Source organism: Eretmochelys imbricata, chromosome 10 (genome assembly GCF_965152235.1).
Source record: "Eretmochelys imbricata isolate rEreImb1 chromosome 10, rEreImb1.hap1, whole genome shotgun sequence".
NCBI lineage: Eukaryota > Metazoa > Chordata > Testudines > Cheloniidae > Eretmochelys > Eretmochelys imbricata.
In genome coordinates, this window is record NC_135581.1 from 21,848,628 (window position 1) to 21,869,881 (window position 21,254).

Below are 21,254 nucleotides of genomic sequence, written 5' to 3' on the forward strand. Positions count from 1 at the left end.
TGTTTTTGAAGGTTTTTTTGTTGAAGAATTGCAACTTTTAGGTCTGTAATCGAGTGACCAAAGAGATTGAAGTGTTCTCCGACTGGTTTTTGAATGTTATAATTCCTGACGTCTGATTTGTGTCCATTTATTCTTTTACATAGAGACTGTCCGGTTGGCAGAGGGGCATTGCTGGCACATGATGGCATATATCACATTGGTAGATGTGCAGGTGAACGAGCCTCTGATAGTGTGGGTGATGTGATTAGGCCCTATGATGGTGTCCCCTGAATAGATATGTGGACACAGTTGGCAACGGGCTTTGTTGCCAGGATAGGTTCCTGGGTTAGTGGTTGTGTGGTGTGTGGTTGCTGGTGAGTATTTGCTTCAGGTTGGGGGGCTGTCTTGAAGCAAGGACTGGCCTGTCTCCCTAGATCTGTGAGAGTGATGGGTCGTCCTTCAGGGTAGGTTGTAAATCCTTGTTGATGCGTTGAAGAAGTTTTAGTTGGGGGCTGAAGGTGATGGCTAGTGGCGTTCTGTTATTTTCTTTGTTGGGCCTGTCCTGTAGTAGGTGACTTCTGGGTACTCTTCTGGCTCTGTCAATCTGTTTCTTCACTTCAGCAGGTGGGTACTGTAGTTGTAAGAATGCTTGATAGAGATCTTGTAGGTGTTTGTCTCTGTCCAACGGGTTGGAGCAAATGCGGTTGTATCATAGAACTTGGCTGTAGACAATGGATCATGTGGTGTGGTCTGGATGAAAGCTGGAGGCATGTAGGTAGGCATAGCGGTCAGTAGGTTTCCGGTATAGGGTGGTGTTTATGTGACCATTGCTTATTAGCACCGTAGTGTCCAGGAAGTGGATCTCTTATGTGGACTGCTCCAGGCTGAGGTTGATGGTGGGATGGAAATTGTTGAAATCATGGTGGAATTCCTCAAGGGCTTCTTTTCCATGGGCCAGATGATGAAGACGTCATCAAGGTAGCGCAAGTAGAGTAGGAGCATTAGGGGACAAGAGCTGAGGAAGCGTTGTTCTAAGTCAGCCATAAAAATGTTGGGAAATGGCTGAATAAGTCCTAAATTATAGTGGGCAATATTCCCACATTTCTCCACCATATTATGTTATACTGAAAAATATATCATTAGTGGCCTGCTGAGTAGACTAAATATAAAGTTCCTACACACTTAGCATAAATACTTTTCAGTGGCAGAATAAACTCACTTCTTCACATTTGGAACGATGTCTCTTTCATGTACTTGTACATGCATGTTAAGGCAGTATTTAAAACCTGTACTGTTGTACTGTATGGTTGTGGGTGGTACCCGAATGAATTGGGCAGCTATAAAAAAATCTATAATTAGTGTTTGTAATGATGATGGGCACAGTTTGGGAATGATTTCATGAGAAATTGGTAAGCAATTTGTGTATATTTAAGTAATGGCTCTGAAACAAAGTGGTTTCAAAGTAATCTTCTGATCTGAAGACTTTTCTCAGTTTAGATTATCCAAACCGAAGGATTCAGCAGATGCTCTGAAAACGTAACTCGAAGCAAACATTTCTAACATGATCCAACTCAAGATAGAAATGTGATATAAAAATTTCTTGAAGTTAACTTGGAGTCAGCAAACACTAAAAGGGTATGACTTAGTGCATTCTCTTTTGGCTTTTCTGGATAAAATTAATTGGCAAGGTAGAATTACCAACAAGCCTTCCCCGCATTTTATTTGGCCTCCTCACCATAAAAAGAGATAAAAACATATTGGAAGAATGGCTTGAAGTTTACTTTTTTATTATTTGCTGTATATATTATGTGTCACCTATCAAACACTCTGGGTTTTGCACAGATGCATGCAATTATCCTCCTATAATGGTGGTTTTCTTAACTTCTCAGCATATCTTTAAAAAAGGGAAGACACTTGCTTCTGAAATTTTTGCCTTTCCCCCTCAAGACTGACACACACAACATTAACACCATCTTCTACCCAATAAATCACCCCCAACCAATCAAAATAAAAAAAATTACTCTGAAATAAATCAGACTAGACAAAATTAATAATCTAATAAAAAATAATAAAATATTGCATTAAATCATCAATTAGGTCAAATAATAAACAATAAAATAATCATCTAAATACCAATATCAAAACCAAAGCCCTACCCAAGCACAGTTTTTACACTGAAAAGGGAAAAGTGCCAGAAGGTCCATGGAGTCCACGAAGTATTTAGCTATCACTATTGATTTTACGTGGAAGGCACACAAATATTAGTGATCGGCAGCATAAAATCCTAAAATAGTATATTTTGTTTTTTGGTTAGAGGATATTAGCAAGTACGAATATAGAAATTATAATAGAGTACAGATGGATTTTAGGGATCTACATACACATGTAGTCACCCTACCACAGTCTTTCCCTGGGTAGAACCAGACCAGAGTCAGTGCCCTACCAGGACATTGAATATGTATTCCCTTCCCCATAGGTCATCAAATATGTTTTTCTTGCTCCAGATGAGCCTAGAAAAGGCGTTTTGTGACCAAAGCCCTCTCTTTGTCCAGCTACACATAGGAAAGCCCTGATGTGTGTCAATAGGCTTTTCTGTTACATGGAACATCCTGTCTGGAACAGAAAAATGCGATCTATTGACTGTCAAATATTCTGTACAGTCATATCTTTGACAGGAAAAGCCAAATCAGGGTCTAAAAATAAGTTATGGTGAGTTCTGGTTATATAGAGCAAAAAGAAAAGGAGTACTTGTGGCACCTTAGAGACTAACCAATTTATTTGAGCATGAGCTTTCGTGAGCTACAGCTCACTTCATCAGATGCATACCGTGGAAACTGCAGCAGACTTTATATATACACAGAGAATATGAAACAATACCTCCTCCCACCCCACTGTCCTGCTGGTAATAGCTTATCTAAAGTAATCGTCAGGTTAGGCCATTTCCAGCACAAATCCAGGTTTTCTCACCCTCCACCCCCCCACACAAATTCACTCTCCTGCTGGTGATAGCCCATCCAAAGTGACAACTCTTTACACAATGTGCATGATAATGAAGTTAGGCCATTTCCTGCACAAATCCAGGTTCTCTCACTCCCTCACCCCCCTCCAAAAACCCACCCCCATACACACACAGACTCACTCTCCTGCTGGTAATAGCTCGTCCAAACTGACCACTCTCCAAGTTTAAATCCAAGTTAAACCAGAACATCTGTGGGGGGTGAGGGGGGGGGAGGAAAAAACAAGAGGAAATAGGCTACCTTGCATAATGACTTAGCCACTCCCAGTCTCTATTTAAGCCTAAATTAATAGTATCCAATTTGCAAATGAATTCCAATTCAGCAGTTTCTCGCTGGAGTCTGGATTTGAAGTTTTTTTGTTTTAAGATAGCGACCTTCATGTCTGTGATTGCGTGACCAGAGAGATTGAAGTGTTCTCCGACTGGTTTATGAATGTTATAATTCTTGACATCTGATTTGTGTCCATTTATTCTTTTACGTAGAGACTGTCCAGTTTGACCAATGTACATGGCAGAGGGGCATTGCTGGCACATGATGGCATAAATCACATTGGTGGATGTGCAGGTGAACGAGCCTCTGATAGTGTGGCTGATGTTATTAGGCCCTGTGATGGTGTCCCCTGAATAGATATGTGGGCACAATTGGCAACAACAAAGCCCGTTGCCAATTGTGCCCACATATCTATTCAGGGGACACCATCACAGGGCCTAATAACATCAGCCACACTATCAGAGGCTCGTTCACCTGCACATCCACCAATGTGATTTATGCCATCATGTGCCAGCAATGCCCCTCTGCCATGTACATTGGTCAAACTGGACAGTCTCTACGTAAAAGAATAAATGGACACAAATCAGATGTCAAGAATTATAACATTCATAAACCAGTCGGAGAACACTTCAATCTCTCTGGTCTTTCCTCCCCCTCCTCACCCCCACCCAGATGTTCTGGTTTAACTTGGATTTAAACTTGGAGAGTGGTCAGTTTGGACGAGCTATTACCAGCAGGAGAGTGAGTCTGTGTGTGTATGGGGGTGGGTTTTTGGAGGGGGGTGAGGGAGTGAGAGAACCTGGATTTGTGCAGGAAATGGCCTAACTTCATTATCATGCACATTGTGTAAAGAGTTGTCACTCTGGATGGGCTATCACCAGCAGGAGAGTGAATTTGTGGGGGGGGGGGGGGGGGGGGTGGAGGGTGAGAAAACCTGGATTTGTGCTGGAAATGGCCTAACCTGACGATTACTTTAGATAAGCTATTACCAGCAGGACAGTGGGGTGGGAGGAGGTATTGTTTCATATTCTCTGTGTATATATAAAGTCTGCTGCAGTTTCCACGGTATGCATCTGATGAAGTGAGCTGTAGCTCACGAAAGCTCATGCTCAAATAAACTGGTTAGTCTCTAAGGTGCCACAAGTACTCCTTTTCTTTTTGCGAATACAGACTAACACGGCTGTTACTCTGAAACCGGTTATATAGAGGTTTTTCTAAATTCATCTGGAGTCCTGGCAAAAATATTGGGATGGGAAATCTGATTAGAGTACCTCCTGACAGTTAAAATAGTATGACATTGCAGTGTAGACAGAACACCAACAAAATTCAGTCATGTTCCCAGCCCTAGTGGGCAAGTCTGCAGCAAGATCTCCACTCCCCCTTCACAAGCCTGTACAGAGATTAACATTCAGAATCCAATTCTGTAGACTTGCAGAGTAATTTCCCTAACACCCTCTCAATATCATCGTTACTAAAATCTATAGGACTTCTCCATAAGAGGATGTTTGGCCTTATTAATAAAAGTATTTTGGGGGGAGGGATAGCTCAGTGGTTTGAGCATTGGCCTGCTAAACCCAGGGTTGTGAGTTCAATCCTTGAGGGGGCCATCTAGGGATCTGGGGCAAAAATTGGGGATTGGCCCTGCTTTGAGCAGGGGGTTGGACTAGATGACCTCCTGAGGTCCCTCCCAACCCTGATATTCTATGATTCTAAGCCAGGTGTTTCAGCGATTGGGGAGGAGCAGAGGATTGGGCCAGAAGGGAAAGGGGAAGAAGAGCTGTCAAGCTTTCTGATCCCTCCTGCTGGAGAGCTCTGTCTCCTTCCTGCAGCCATGATTTGCTGCTTACACCCCAAGAGGCAGAGAAGTGGGGAAAGCAACCAATCAGAGGGAGATTTCCCCCAGGCAGGGCTGAAATATGTGCCCTACACTGCAGCACTAGTTGTATTTCAACAACACTGAACTTTGAGACTAGTAAAGCAGGATGGGTTGATTTAAATCATGGTTTAAATCATCAATTTTAATATTGTTTTGCTTTTGTACTTTTTAGTTATTTTCCTAAGGAAAGGATACATTCTCATTTGTTGGTAACTATTAGTTGATTTGCAAATAAATATACCCTTTACACTAAATTTAGTACTACTTTTTGCTGACCAGCTGGATACACTATATCTATGCACATTTATTTAAGCAGTTATGTGGCTCAATTTACATTTATTCAGATTCTTAATTTTTGATTTTTTAGTGTGGTAGAAAATGGTGAATGATTCACTTCCTATTTACTAGAAGATGATTTCTTTTTACCTGTGATTTGTGTCAAGCTCTGTTTGGATGGAAATTCAAATTCAACTTTTTTTTAAAATAAAACTACCTTCAATGTACTTGAGACATAACAAAAAGACAGTTTATCAAAACATGTTTTGTATTTAAAACTAACTGAATTATTAAACAAAGAAAGTATTAGCCTTAGTTAGTGAATTGAACCATTTGTTTCTGGTCACCATATCCTTCAAGATTTCAACAAGTAGAAATCACCCTCTCAAGCCTAATTTTAATTCATAGATTGGAAGAGGACAAGTTTTCCTGCTTTTTCAACTCCCAGTTGGTTTCTTAACTTAGTCATTGAACTGAACTAGTTGAATAAACGGAACTTAAGAAAATATTTCTCTGTACCTGCAGAGAAAGCATGGGCTCTCAAAAGCTCATTTAACACTTTAACAAACTCTGGTTCCAGGTATTTAGCCAGTGATGTCACCAGCATACTGGTTTGATTTTTTAAAAAAACTCTAGCAGGAAACATACTTAATACTTAATTTTAATTAAGTATTAAATACTTAATACTATTAATACTATTTTTGTATTTAACAAATTATTTTAATAGATTATACAAAGTTTAGGCCTTAACATACGTTAAACAATTTCAAATTTAATTTTAAATAGGTGTATTTTTAAAATATAAACCTGTATTTGATTTAAGTTTAAAAAATATGATTTAAATAAAAAACAAATTGTTTTTAATTATCCATTGTTATCCACCCTGTAGTAAAGAGACAATATAGCAAGAATAAAGAGACAATAATTCAAAACTCCTTATTATGCAGAGACTGAGAATAAATTATTTTCAAGTTTCACTTGCTCTTCTTAGAGGGCCCAGGCTCACATTCAAAATGTTGATTTGGTAATATAAGTAGGTGGTGCTCCCAAAATGCTCTGAAATAAGGACATCCATAAACTGACTCCCCCTTTCTTAGTCTCTGAATCATAAAATATAAACCTCAGCCTAAACTTTTTCCCAAATGTGGATGTTCCTAGGGTTTCCTTTTTCTTTGTCTTTGTCATGAGATTCCTGTGCCTCAGAGACACATTCCAAATCCTCTTATGCTCCTAGAGTAGAGCAAGTTGGACACCAATTATCTGGCCTTAGAATATCTCAGAAAAATTAGCTCTGCGTCCATAAACACAGTTTATACACCTGACACAAGGATTACGCTGTACAAGAGTCCTGCATCTGCAAGGTCCAGCATCAGGCACACGGACAGAGACAGCTCTGTGATTTGCAGTTTTAGGTTTTGCAGCTTTAAATCTAAATCAGTTTAGAAGCTGAGGTGCAATACATAAACTTTCTGGTGTCTTACCATGTGCATTAATAAAACTTTGAATACACTCAGGAAAGTTAATGACGCTCAAAGGTAATTCATGAAATCGGTATCACCTGCAACAAAAATGTAGTCATTCACTATGTAGCTTCCACTCTTCATAAGAAAGAATGCCCTGTTCTGTGAAGCTTTGCCCTGAGCAAATAAGCAGACCTACCACTATCACTCATACTGGCTTAATTTATGGTAAATTTTAAGAATCTCATGCAGGGCTGTCATTAGGATTTATGGGGCCTTATGCAGTATTATTAAACTGGTGCCCCTATGCTCCACTGAAGGCAGTTCCCAGCCGGCGCCACTGACCCCAATGTGTCATAGAATATCAGGGTTGGAAGGGACCTCAGGAGGTCACCTAGTCCAACCCCCTGCTTGAAGCAGGATCAATCCCCAACTAAATCATCCCAGCCAGGACTTTCTCAAGCCTGACCTTAAAAACTTCTAAGGAAGGAGATTCCACCACTTCCCTAGGTAACGCATTCCAGTGTTTTACCACCCTCCTAGTGAAAAAGTTTTTCCTAATATCCAGTCTAAACCTCCCCCACTGCAACTTGAGACCATTACTCCTTGTTCTGTCATCTGCTACCACTGAGAACAGTCTAGATCCATCCTCTTTGGAACCCCCTTTCAGGTAGTTGAAAGCAGCTATCAAATCCCCCCTCATTCTTCTCTTCCGCAGACTAAACAATCCCAGTTCCCCCAGTCCCCTAATCATTTTTGTTGCCCTCCACTGGACTCTTTCCAAATTTTTCCACATCCTTCTTGTAGTGTGGGGCCCAAAACTGGACACAGTACTCCAGATGAGGCCTCACCAATGTCGAATAGAGGGGAACGATCACATCCCTCGAGCTGCTGGCAATGCCCCTACTTATACATCCCAAAATGCCATTGGCCTTCTTGCAACAAGGGCACACTGTTGACTCAGATCCAGCTTCTCATCCACTGTAACCTCTAGGTCCTTTTCTGCAGAACTGCTGCCTAGCCATTCGGTCCCTAGTCTGTAGCGGTGCATGGAATTCTTCCGTCCTAAGTGCAGGACTCTGCACATGTCCTTGCTGAACTTCATCAGATTTTTTTTGGCCCAATCCTCTAATTTGTCTAAGTTCCTCTGTATCCTATCCCTACCCTCCAGCGTATCTACCTCTCCTCCCAGTTTAGTGTCATCTGCAAACTTGCTGAGTGTGCAATCCACACCATCCTCCAGATCATTTAGGAAGATATTGAACAAAACCGGCCCGAGGACTGACCCTTGGGGCACTCCACTTGATACCGGCTGCCAATTAGACATGGAGCCACTGATCACTACCCATTGAGCCCGACAATCTAGCCAGCTTTCTCTCCACCTTATCGTCCATTCATCCAGCCCATACTTCTTTCACTTGCTGGCAAGAATACTGTGGGAGACCATGTCAAAAGCTTTGCTAAAGTCAAGGAACAACACGTCCACTGCTTTCCCCTCATCCTTTATCTCGTCATAGAAGGCAATTAGATTAGTCAGGCATGACTTGCCCTTGGTGAATCCATGCTGACTGTTCCTAATCACTTTCCTCTCCTCTAAGTGCTTCAGAATTGATTCCTTGAGGACCTGCTCCATGATTTTTCCAGGGATTGGGGTGAGGCTGACTGGCCTGTAGTTCCCAGGATCCTCCTTCTTCCCTCTTTTAAAGATGGGCACTACATTAGCTTTTTTCCAGTCGTCCAGGACCTCCCCCGGTCACCATGAGTTTTCAAAGACAATGGCCAATGGCTCTGCAATCACATCCGCCAACTTCTTTAGCACTCTCGGATGCAGCGCATCCGGCCCCATGGACTTGTGCTCATCTAGCTTTTCTAAATAGTCCCGAACCACTTCTTTCTCCACAGAGGGCTGGTCACCTCCTCCCCGTGCTGTGCTGCTCAGTGCAGTAGTCTGGGAGCTAACCTTGTTCATGAAGACAGAGGCAAAAAAAGCATGAGTACATTAGCTTTCTCCGCATCCTCTGTCACTAGGTTGCCTCCCTCATTCAGCAAGGGGCCCACACTTTCCTTGACTTTCTTCTTGTTGCTAACATACCTGAAGAAACCCTTCTTGTTACTCTTAACATCTCTTGCTAACTGCACCTCCAGGTGTGATTTGGCCTTCCTGATTTCATTCCTGCATGCCCGAGCAATATTTTTTTACTCTTCCCTGGTCATTTGTCCAATCTTCCACTTCTTGTAAGCTTCTTTTTTGTGTTTAAGATCAGCAAGGATTTCACTGTTAAGCCAAGCTGGTCGCCTGCCATATTTACTATTCTTTCTACACATTGGGATGGTTTGTCCCTGTAACCTCAATAAGGATTCTTTAAAATACAGCCAGCTCTCCTGGACTTCTTTCCCCCTCATGTTATTCTCCCAGGGAATCCTGCCCATCAGTTCCCTGAGGTTGTGAAAATCTGCTTTTCTGAAGTCCAGGGTCCATATTCTCCTGCTCTCCTTTCTTCCCTGTGTCAGGATCCTGAACTCGACCATCTCATGGTCACTCCCTCCCAGGTTCCCATCCACTTTTGCTTCCCCTACTAATTCTTCCCGGTTTGTGAGCAGCAGGTCAAGAAGAGCTCTGCCCCTAGTTGGTTCCTCCAGCACTTGCACCAGGAAATTGTCCCCTATCCTTTCCAAAAACTTCCTGGATTGTCTGTGCACCGCTGTATTGCTCTACCAGCAGGGTAATTGAAGTCTCCCATGAGAACCAGGGCCTGCAATCTAGTAACTTCCATGAGTTGCCGGAAGAAAGTTGCCTCGTCCACCTCATCCCCCGGATCCGGTGGTCTATAGCAGACTCCCACCACAACATCACCCTTGTTGCTCACGCTTCTAAACTTAATCCAGAGACACTCAGGTTTTTCTGCAGTTTCATACTGGGGCTCTGAGCAGTCATACTGCTCTCTTACATGCAATGCAACTCCCCCACCTTTTCTGCCCTGCCTGTCCTTCCTGAACAGTTTATATCCATCCATGACAGTACTCCAGTCATGTGAGTTATCCCACCAAGTCTCTGTTATTCCAATCACATCACAATTCCTTGACTGTGCCAGGACTTCCAGTTCTCCCTGCTTGTTTCCCAGGCTTCTTGCATTTGTGTAGAGGCACTTGAGATAACTTGCTGTTTGTCCTGCTTTCTTAGTATGAGGCAGGAGCCCTCCCCTTTTGCGTACTCCTGCTTGTGCTTCCTCCCGGTATCCCACGTCCCCACTTACCTCAGGGCTTTGGTCTCCTTCTCTCGGTGAACCTAGTTTAAAGCCCTCCTCACTAGGTTAGCCAGCCTGCTTGCGAAGATGCTCTTCCCTCTCTTCGTTAGATGGAGCCCATCTCTGCCTAGCACTAGTTCCTTCTCGGAACACCATCCCATGATCAAAGAACCCAAAGCCTTCTCTCTGACACCACCTGCGTAGCCATTCGTTGACTTCCATGATTCGACAGTCTCTACCCAGGCCTTTTCCTTCTATGGGGAGGATGGACGAAAACACCACTTGCGCCTCCAACATCTTTATCCTTTTTCCCAGAGCCACATAGTCTGCAGTGATCCGCTCAAGGTCATTCGTGGCAGTATCATTGGTGCCCACGTGGAGAAGCAGGAAGGGGTGTCGAGGGGGCACAGCCACTACCTCCGCCCGCGGACCCCCAGAACTCCCCCATTGCTGATATACACCGAGCTTTGTACACAGCAGATACTGTGGCAGTAGCTCAAGGCGGGCATCCCGCTGTCACAGGGGGGCTGCATCTTGTCAGAGCCCACAGCCCTCCTGGTTCTCCACAAGTATTTTGACAGGAAGTACCAAGCAGAAATAACAATAACAATAATACAAGTGTGTGTGTGACAGAGTGTGTGAGAGAGACAGAGAGAGCCTGTGTGTGTGTGTGTGACAGTGTGTTGGGGGACTGTGACTCGTGAGAGGCAGAGTATATGTGGGTGTGAGAGCCAGTCTGTGTGTGAGAGAGACTGTGTGTGTTAGGGAAGTGTGAGAGATAGTGAGCGCACTGTCACTTTAAGTCCCCTGCGCCGCTCAGCCCGGCTCACCCCCCCCCGACTCAGGTGGAAGTTTGGCTCCTCCTGTCCTGGCCCCAGCTCAGCCCCCGTTGGAGACCAAGCAGCGCAGGCAGGCAGGGTCCAGGAAGGGACTCCACTCCGGGCAGCGGTGGGCCAGGCTGCAGCACCATTGACCATCCACACCACTCTGGGCTCCCTGGGACTGGGGCAGCAGAGCTGGAGACCGGAGCCCTCAGCTGGCCTGCTGAGGAGCGAGTGAGGCAGGGTTGGGGTCGAGGAGAAGCCTGCCAGACCAGCGCAGGGGAGGGGCTGGTGAAGAGAGGATTCCAGCTGTGGGCAGTGAGGGGAATGGTGCCCCAAATTTTTGGGTACCCTACGCAGCCGCGTATGCTGCATATATCCAAGGACAGCTGCTAATGAAGACATTTGTAATGTATTTCAATGAGACATTTAAAATCTGACTCATTTTAAACTGACATTTCTCTGAACTCTTGTAGAACTCTCCAAATATTTGCTCCCTTACAATACCAGCCATTCTATTCTTTTCTTAACCAAGAAAGGTATGCAGCTACCCTTTCCTTCAACAACAGCAGATGATCATTAGTTTAAAATTCATTCACTCGTCCATATGTCACAGACATAATCGTTGTCTGAAGATCTGTACTATGGACCTACCAATCTTGCACAGTTGAAGTGAAATATCTGTGTTTTAGATTAATTATTTTGCAGTTCCCTGCCTCTTGTGGTAAATGATTTGGCAATGTAAATTAACAAAAGACTGATTTTTTAAAATAATTTTAAAAATGTCTTAATTTAAATGATCATGTACTGCAGCATAGGCCTGGTAACAAAAAATACCAATACTGGTGTAATAAAGAGTAAGTACATCTGTATTAATATGTAAATTACAAAAGTGGAGTATGGTAGGGAACTAATCTGAGAAAATCAAGTGTAACCCACCCACCTTCTGGGTGTGGTGTTCTGTCCCATTCCATCTGAGATCACTTAGAGATTAATGAGTCTCTTCTACAGCTTTAGTTAAGGGCTATATGGTTTTTAGCTTATGCAGTAGAGGCTCATGCATTTAGCTTCAGACATCCCAGGTTCGATCCTGCCCGCTGACGACTGGGGTCTGTCAGTGTTACACAAGCAGTTTTGGTTTTTTTAATTAAAAAAAAATCCCACTTACCACAGAGCTAGTAATATGGAACAGTTTGGAATACACAATTCTTGAGAGGATTTGCCAGATCACAGCAGACAACTGCTCCAGCAGGTCTGGTAAATGAATGCTGCCTGAAGGAAGGAGAAAGAGCTAAACTTGCAGCAAATTTGGGGGATTACTTCCCACTTCAAATATGGAAGATTTGGGGCATCTCCTATGCTTTCATATAAATGAAGCAGCTGTAGGATAATGTGATTCGATTGTCCATCCGCCCAAAGGAGCCTCAGTGATGACCCTGTGCTAAGTCACAATTCTTTTTCCATACTCCCAGAGGGAGACTTGGGCAAGTCTGGAGAAGATGCCTGCACAACTGAGGGAGATTTGGGGAAGGTCTAGAAAATTTCACTTATATTTCAGGAGATTGGAGGCAAGGTTGTAGCTTCCCCTTGCCCTTCACCATGTTAAGTTTTGTGGCAACTCTAAGAAGCCTCCTTCCCACCTCACTCACCCCTAAAGGCAGTTCGGGGGGGGGGGGGGAGCCTTCTCTTACTCTTGAAGGACAGTCTGAGCAGTTGCTTCCTCCCCAGATCAGAGACTAAGAGGCCAGGGCTGGATTAAGGCACAAGTACTGTTGGTTCAGGGTCCTATATACTGGGGTCACATGATAAAAACAGACTCTCAGCTTTCATGGAAAATATATTTCTATCCCACACCCATGTAAAGAAAAACTTGAAAACATGACCCAAGATGCCTGGCTGAGTCTGCAGACAGCCTGAAATAATAGCTTCAAGGGCTGCCATTTTAACTCTTCAACTTGCTGCCACCCTGGCGGCGGGGGGGGGGCGGCACCTGGGGCATACCTAGGTCTCTAGATTGCCTTAATTCCTCTCTGGCTGTGGGCAGATCTGTTTACTCTTTTCTCTCTCTCCCCAGGAGGGAAGCTGTGAGGCGCCTCCTACCTGTAATTATTCAAAAACCTAAACCCAGGGTTTCATCTTTAAAACAATCATGCCCTTGGGACCTGTCTCCTGCACGTCAGGGATCGCAACACCGCAAAAAGAGGACTGAGGGGTCTCAGCTCCCCCACCCCACGAGGGAGGCTTGAGGGAGTGAGTCACTTTCCTCTCCTCTACGTCCTGGGGATGGTGATGGGGGTGCACCCCCTCTTTCTGCTCGCACATGAACACGGCTGGCGCTTTGCGGCGTTACCTCCGTTATCTCCTGCCCCTACTAAGAAGCAGGCTGGGGTGGGAGTTACACCCTTGGGGCCCGGGACACTCCCCACGGTGCGGGAGAGCTGGGCCGCTCCTCTCTTCCCGCGAGCGGCGCCTTCCCCTTTGGCGTTTGGGTCCTGCAGGAGGCGCTAGCGCAGCTGCTCGGCGCCCGTAGCTAGCGTGAGGAACCGTCGCCTGGCGTTTGGTTGAAGGCGGCGGTTTCACTGCTACTAATGCGCATGCTCTGCTCTCCTGCGTGCGCAACGGCTGCTGGTCTGTCAGCCCGGCCGGTTATGGCGGCGCTGCTGGAGCACGAGAATCAGATTTTCCTGGATCTCTTCCACCGAGACGGGCTGGTGATCTGCGCCCGCGGCCTGGGCATCGACCGCATCCTGCTGCGCTTCCTCCGCCTCTATTGCGAGCCGGCCAGTCTGGTGCTGGTGCTCAACACCAGCCCGGCCGAGGAGGTGAGGGGCTGCTCTCCGGGGCGTGGGGAGAGTCGATGCCTACGCGCCTTCTTCAGGCGGGAGGACACTCCCTCAGGTCTCTCCTTGGGGGTCAGTTCCCCCGACCTGCCCCCAGCCACCTCTCACGGGGGTGGGAACCTTTCCTCCCCTCCCTTCAGGGGGAGTGGGATATGATCGTCCTGACACACACATACGCACTCCTGTCCCCAAAATCCCCTCGGTGCCAGTGGGTTGCAATTTAAATCCCTTCCTCACATACAGACCTACCCACTTTAAAGAATTGGGGTGCGATTTCTCCCCCCCCCCCAAACCTCCCCACCGTTCCCTCATATTCAGAGTTCATTCTTCTTCCTCAGAAGTTTCAAGTGGGGGCCACTTTCCAAACTGGGTATGTCAATCATCTTGGTACCTTTAGAACTAGTTGTGATGGAGAGTTGCCTTGAGGAGCTGGTACTGAACCAATGCCTCAGCAGCATGGTAGGAGATATGGTGCTGCTGAAGTTGCCAATGCACTTAAGTCTTGATCAGCGGTTATTAAAGATTGTGTTTCATTGATGGAGATGTATGTTGAATGGAATTAGGCAAATACTGTACCCAAGTACTAGTGAACAGTCAGTCAAATAAAAACTTTGTTTGCTTTACTGTTAGCAACCTGACCTAACTACCTGTAAACCTTTGTATAAGCAAATACTTGGTGGTGGAAGGAGAGTGTTGAATACTTGTGCACATACATATATATCTGCATGTTTCTGTGCACTGTGTTGAAAGCCCTTAGTAAATTTGGGAGTGATCCAGTCAAGTAACAGAAACAATACTGAGGGCAAGTCTACATGACAGCACTACATCAGCACAGCTACAGTTCGTCTGGTGAAGACGCGCTATGCCAACAGGAGAGCGAGTGTGTAGGTCCTAATCCAGCAAGGCCAGGTTTACACTATAAAGTTAGGTCGACAGCTATGTTATCCAGGGGTATGAAAAATCCATACCCCCTCAACAAAGTAGTTAAACTGACCTAGCCTCTGGTGTGCATAGCCCTAGGTCTACTGAAGAATTCTTTTGTTGACCTGACTACCCTCTCGGGGAGGTGGTTTAACTGTAGTGATGGGAGAACTCCTCCTGTAGCTGCCGTGAGCAACACTGATTAGTGCTACAGCAGCAGTATTTCTAGTGATGGCATAGTTTCAGGCACATGCTTAACTTTAAGTGTAAGTATTGTCCTACTGAAGTCAATGTTCGCAGGATTAGATCAGGGTCCAAGTAACTGGTCACACAGCATGAAACACAGAATAATTAGCAAGCTGTCCATATGCTAAAATATGTTTGCATAAACTGTTTTTTGGACATTGGAAATTTGTGAATAACTAATGAGCAGAAAGAGTATAAAATTGTTGAATAAATTAATAAAATTGCCAATCTCTAATACTTAGTTTAATTAAGGAACAGAAGGAACTTCTCTGACCTCTTCCCTTTTTTATGTGTAGAACATTTTTTTTTTCCGTCACTTTATCTTTTTACTTCATTGAAACAAGGCAAAGGTGTGTGTGGGGAGAGGGAGGAAATCTGCTGGCACTTTTCAAGAGTAGATATGTTAATCCTGGGAAACTGGGCAAATTCTAAACCAGGTAATTGCATTCTACCTATGGAGATTTCCCCTTCAGTTTAGTTGAATAAATATTCTTCTTACCATCCTTTTATGTCGTGTAATGATGCTGATTGTTAATAATTAATTACTACATTTCACCACGTGGTTGGATTTCAGTGTAAAATAAAGTGACCCTTTTGTTTAGTCCAGTGGTTTTCAACCTGTGGTCCACAAACCTCTGCTGGTCTGCAGACTATGTCTAATATTTTCAAAGGCATCCACACCTCCAGTCAAAATTTTTAGGGGTCTGCAAATGAAAAAATATTGAAAACCACTGGTTTAGGCTATGTCTACACTACGGACCTTACAGCGGGATAGCTGTACCGCTGTAAGGTCTCCCATGTAGTCGTGCTTTGCCCTCAGGAGAGAGCACTCCTGCCAGCATAATTAAACCACCCCAACGAGTGGCGTTAGCTGTGTCCAGAGGAGAGCCTCTTCTGCTGACATAGTGCTGTCCACACCATTCTTTTGTCAGTGAAACTTATGTTGGTTAGGGGTGTGATTTTTTTCACACCCCGACCAACAAAAATGGTAATATAGACAAAGCCTCAATCTGTGTGTCTATTTTTAAGAATTTTGAGATCCTTTAGGATGAAGGGCCTCAGACAAATGTAATATAATACATAACCACAGAATAATATGATCATGATCTTATTTATATAGGGCTTTTCATCCTAAGGACCCTAAAACACTTTTAAAACAGATACATAGACTACACAAACAGGTCACTTTATTCTCTGCTGAAATGCAGCTATGTGGTGAAATATATTCTTTGTATTGTAATAGTAGCCCTACTCATGGATCAGGACCCCATTGTGCTAATCACTGTACAAACAGAACAGAGACAGTCCTTCACTCTTTTAATTATCTAAGTTACTTTTAAAAATAAGACTTAGGACAGGGATCGGCAACCTTTGGCACATGGCCTGCCAGGGTAAGCCCCCTGGCTGGGCAGGCCGGTTTGTTTACCTGCTGTGTCCGCAGTTTTGGCCACTCACAGCTCCCACTGGCCGGGGTTTGCCGTCCCCGGCCAATGGGGGCTGTGGGAAGCGGCGGCCAGCACAGACCTCGGCCCACACCGCTTCCCGCAGCCCCCATTGGCCTAGAGTGGCGAACTGCAGCCAGTGGGATCTGCGATCGGCTGAGCCTGCAGACGCAACAGGTAAGCAAACCAGCCCAGCCAGCCAGGGGGCTTATCCTGGCGGGCCGCATGCCAAAGATTGCCAGTCCTTGACTTAGGGTCTTAAGTCCCTTGGATGCTTTTGAAAATGTTACCCATAATACTTGACCAGAAAAATATATGTTGCATCTAGATATATAGGTAATCGTGGTTCATGATTACTACTTTGTAGATTTTTGATGGCAGCCCCCGAAAAATCAATAAGAATATAGAAATCTATAATTTTTTGCATCTGTTTAATCAAAGCAATTACCCTGGTGAAATACTGTGTCTGTGTTTGGTTTAGGAGTATTTTATTGATCAGCTGAGGTCAGATGGAGTTGTCCATCTTCCTCGGCGTGTTACCAATGAAATTACAAGCAACTGTAGATACGAAGTTTACACACAAGGTGGTGTCCTCTTCGCAACAAGTCGAATTCTTGTGGTGGATTTCTTGACAGATAGAATTCCTTCAAATCTCATAACTGGTAAGAGTTTAGTGAAAGTAAGCTAAAAATTTTCTATTTATATTCCTTTTACTTCACCTATACACACAGGGATTAGTTCTGCAACCTTTACTTATGGGTAGTCCAATTGATGTGTGTAAGGGCTGAAGAATTAGGCCTTTGTGAAAGTTGCAGTAACAATGCCTGTGTTAAAGGTGATGTGAAAAGCTTGTGGCATTTTATTCTGCTTTATATATAAATTAGACTTGAAAGTTGTTGTGTGTTTTTTCTGCTTGTTTTATTAATATTAGAATTTTAGATCTTGTCTAGCCTAGAAGACACACTAGTGATTGGAGAGCTAGTACAATAATTACACAAGACCCCCAAAATTGAAAATTGGAAGGGAAAGGAATTTTTAGCCAGACAATAAAATTCTGGATTTTGTTAACGCTTAAACATAATTGATTAATGAACACTTTGGAGAAAGTTAATCTCTGTTACAGATATTCCATCCCTTCAATAAACATGTGAGAGTTCCCACTATGTTAGAACCTCTAAGAGGTTTTACAGCAAACCGGAGTAGATGAATCTTGACATTCTTGATATTTCTAGTTTGAAGAAAGAATAAAGATGGGAGTTGGGAGGTTCTTTAGGCCTTCTATAAAACAGAAATAGCAAAAAAGGCACAAACCAATTTTTAAATGCTTTGCGGGTCATTTATAACTTGGTCTTTTATTTTGATGCTATTACCACAAGATGTCAGTGTCACCGTAGCTATTATAGTTTCATATCTTGCTGTACACATTGGTTGGAATATTAGAAATGGTATTGGATATAATGGAAAGGATGGAATAATTCTAGAAAAATATGTTTGTGAAGTTCTCATTCCTTTTTAAATGTATCTGATATCTCTAGACATGCAAACAATGTATCCATTTCTTTTATGAAAAAAAAAATCTTGCATTTTACAATCTAAGCATAGATTATAAGGCCAGAAGGGACAGTTGAGATCTAGTCTGAAGTCCTGCATAACACAAGCCAGAGGACTTACCTGAATTTAATTCCTGTTTCAAGTCCCATAGCTATGGCTGAACTAGAGAAAGTCTTTTAGAGAAAACATCCAATTGGGATTTTAAAACTTCCAGTGAAAGAGAATCCAGCAAAACCCTTGGTAATATGTTCTAATGATTAATTACTCTCTCTGTTAAAAAAATTGCTCTTCATTTCTAGTCTGGACTTGTCCAGCTTTAACCTCCAGCTATTGAATTTTGTTATATACCTTTGTCTGCTAGACTGAAGAAACCTCTGTGATAGATATTATGAACACACGAGATATTCAAAGACTGTATCAACTGTATACATCAGGGGTTCTCAAACTTCATTGCACCACAACCCTCCCTTCTGACAATAAAGTTACTACATGACCCCAGGGGCGTTGGCACCCGAAAGGGGAAAGGGGGCTGCAACCTGAGCCCCATTGCCCTGGGTAGGGGTAAAGCTTGGGCTTCAGCTTCAGCTCTGGGTCCCAGCAAGTCTAATGCTGGCCCTGGCAACCCCATTAAAATGGGGTCACAACCCAGTTGGGGTCTTGACCAACAGTTTGAGAACCGCTGGTATACATAATATGTATTTTGAAGAGTTTGGATTATATTCTGGTCCAATGGGGGAGTTACAGGAGTTTTCTGCAAGAACTAAAATCACTGGTAACTTGTGGTGAGGGAGGGGTAATAAATGTAAATCCCTAAGCACATAAAGAAGTCTGGAGGAGTCTCACATACCCTACCCCGAGGGAAATTGCATATTCTAGTTTGACCTGATTGAAGAAGCCTGGCAAACAAAGACGTGAGAAATGTATAATGTGACCACCCTGACATGGAGACAGGGTTCACTCTTACCCAATCCAAGAACTGGCATGGTGCTGTGATGACAAGAAACAGGCCCTGTGGAAAGGGCCTTAAAGACTTAAACCTGCCATGGTCTTCATATGGAAAATAGATGACTGCCAGCTAAGCTAAGGACTGCATGTAAATAGTTTATTGTTTTTAAGATCTATTTTTCTCTGTAATGCTTTGTTCTGAATAAATAATACTTTGCTTTACAAAAGCTGCCTGGTCACTGGTTAAACCCGTCATTGCCCCTGAGAGAGAGAAGAGTTGCAAGTGCTGAACTAAACTCACACCTGCTGGAATAATTGTAATGAAATGAAGGAGGAATTGTAGCCTAAATACCCAATCTAGAAGGAGAGAGTCACAACAGTTTGCTCCAAGAAAGGTGACAGCTCGAGGTCTGAGTCTTAAGCAGGTGCCTTTAAGGAGAGGGTCAGAGGTGCAGTTTCTTCAGGAACGACGCCCTCTATTTTCAAATTTCTGTTCCCCATGGAGGTATTGCTAGACTGTGATCAAGTCACCTCTTGTCCTTCTCTTTGATAAGCTAAACAGATTGAACTCCTTGCATCTTTTACTCGAAGGCATGTTTTACAATCCTTTAATCGTTCTTGTGGCTCTTCTCTGACCCCTCTCCAGTTTATCAACATCCTTGAATTGTGGGCACCAGAACTGGACACAGAGTTCTGGCAGTGGTTGCACCAGTGCCAAATACAGAGGTAAAATAACCTCCCTACTCCTACTCATTATTCCCTTGTATACTGATCCAAGGATTGCATTAGCCCTTTTTGGCCACAGCAGCACACTTGGGGGCTCGTGTTCAGCTGATTATCCCCATGCCCCCAAGTCTCTTTCAGAGTCACTGTTCCCCGGGGTAGAGTCCCCTCCTGTTGTAAAAGTATGGCTTATATTCTTAATTGCTAGAGAACAAGAGATTTTATTACGAATTCACACATTAGTAATGGATGGTATATAATCAGCATTGCTTGAACAATGAAACAGATAAGTATTTTTAAGCAGTTTATAGGAATGTAGTTGTCTTTAAATCATAGTAGCATATATTAAATTCATTAGAAACTGGCCAATTGATATCAAATTAATTGTAAGTGCACATCCTGTGGGAGCATTTCTAGTGGGGTCCTACGGGTTCTTGGCCCAATGCTATTCAGTGTTTTTATTAATGAGCTGAAAGAAAATATAAAATCATTACTGATAAAGTTTGCAAATAACACAAATTGGTGGAGTGGTAAATAATGAGCACAAGTCAGATCTGCAGGGTGATCTGGATCACAGTGTAAGATGTTGTTCAAATGAGCCCATGCATTTTAATATAGCTAAATGCAAAGTCACATATTCAGGAACCAAGAATGTAGGTCACACTTATAAGATTGGGGGCACTCTATTTTGAAATGCAGTGACTCAAAAAGAATTCAAGATCATGGTGGATAACCAACTGAACATAAGCTTCCAATGTGACATGGTAATGGAAGAGAGTAAATGTGATCCTTGCATATTTAAGCAGAGGAATATGGAATAAAAGTAGGTGAGTGGTGTAATCACTGTTATGTACAACATTAGTGAGACTGTTACTAAAATACTGTCAGTTCTGGGGCCCACACTTTGCAAAGGAAGTTGAAAAATTGGAAGGAGTTCAGAAAAGTACTAGAAGAATTATTAGAAGTGTGAAAACTTAATGTAATCGTACAAAGGCATAACAAGATCAATGGCTGGAAGCTGAAGCTAGTCAAACTCAGACTAGAAATAAAGATGCAATTTTTTTAACAGGAAATGATTAATCATTAGAACAACTTACCTAGGGATATGATGGATTCACTGGAGTTTGAAGTCCTTAAACCAAGATTTAGAGGTCTTTCTAAAAGAGATTCTGTAGCTTAACCAGCCTGTCTTCGCTAGGAAAAAATACTTTTTAATGTGTGTTAAATAATGGGTTTAAATTCTAGTGCAGACAAGGCAAACTGTAGTTTCAACTAGTTTTATCTGGGTGAGGTAATCCCTAGGCTCATCCGTATGGTTTACCTCAACCACCTAATACATGTTAAAAGTACAACTTGCCTTGTCTACCCTAGCATTTTAACAATTGTTAGAAATACACCTTTTTTGGTTTCAAAGTAGCAGCCGTGTTAGTCTGTATTCACAAAAAGAAAAGGAGTACTTGTGGCACCTGAGAGACTAACAAATTTATTTGAGCATAAGCTTTCGTGAGCTACAGCTCACTTGACGTAGACATTGCCTTGGTGAAATTCTATGGCCTATATTTTGCAGGAAACAGACTAGAATCATAGTGATTCCTTCTGCCATTAAAAATCTATGAAAATCATAAAAAATATGCTAAAGAAA

At 43.3% G+C, this 21,254-nt stretch overlaps 1 protein-coding gene across 1 annotated transcript in view; it reads left to right on the plus strand.

Annotated features, from left to right (window-relative positions):
• The first annotated feature begins 13,538 nt into the window (after window positions 1–13,538).
• Window positions 13,539–21,254, plus strand: part of ERCC4 (ERCC excision repair 4, endonuclease catalytic subunit) — a 31,054-nt gene continuing 23,338 nt past the window's right edge. Inside the window, exons 1-2 of the mRNA XM_077828374.1 lie at window positions 13,539–13,766; window positions 16,875–17,055. Coding sequence (XP_077684500.1) covers window positions 13,539–13,766; window positions 16,875–17,055 — 409 coding nt within the window. The remainder of the gene's footprint in view (window positions 13,767–16,874; window positions 17,056–21,254) is intronic.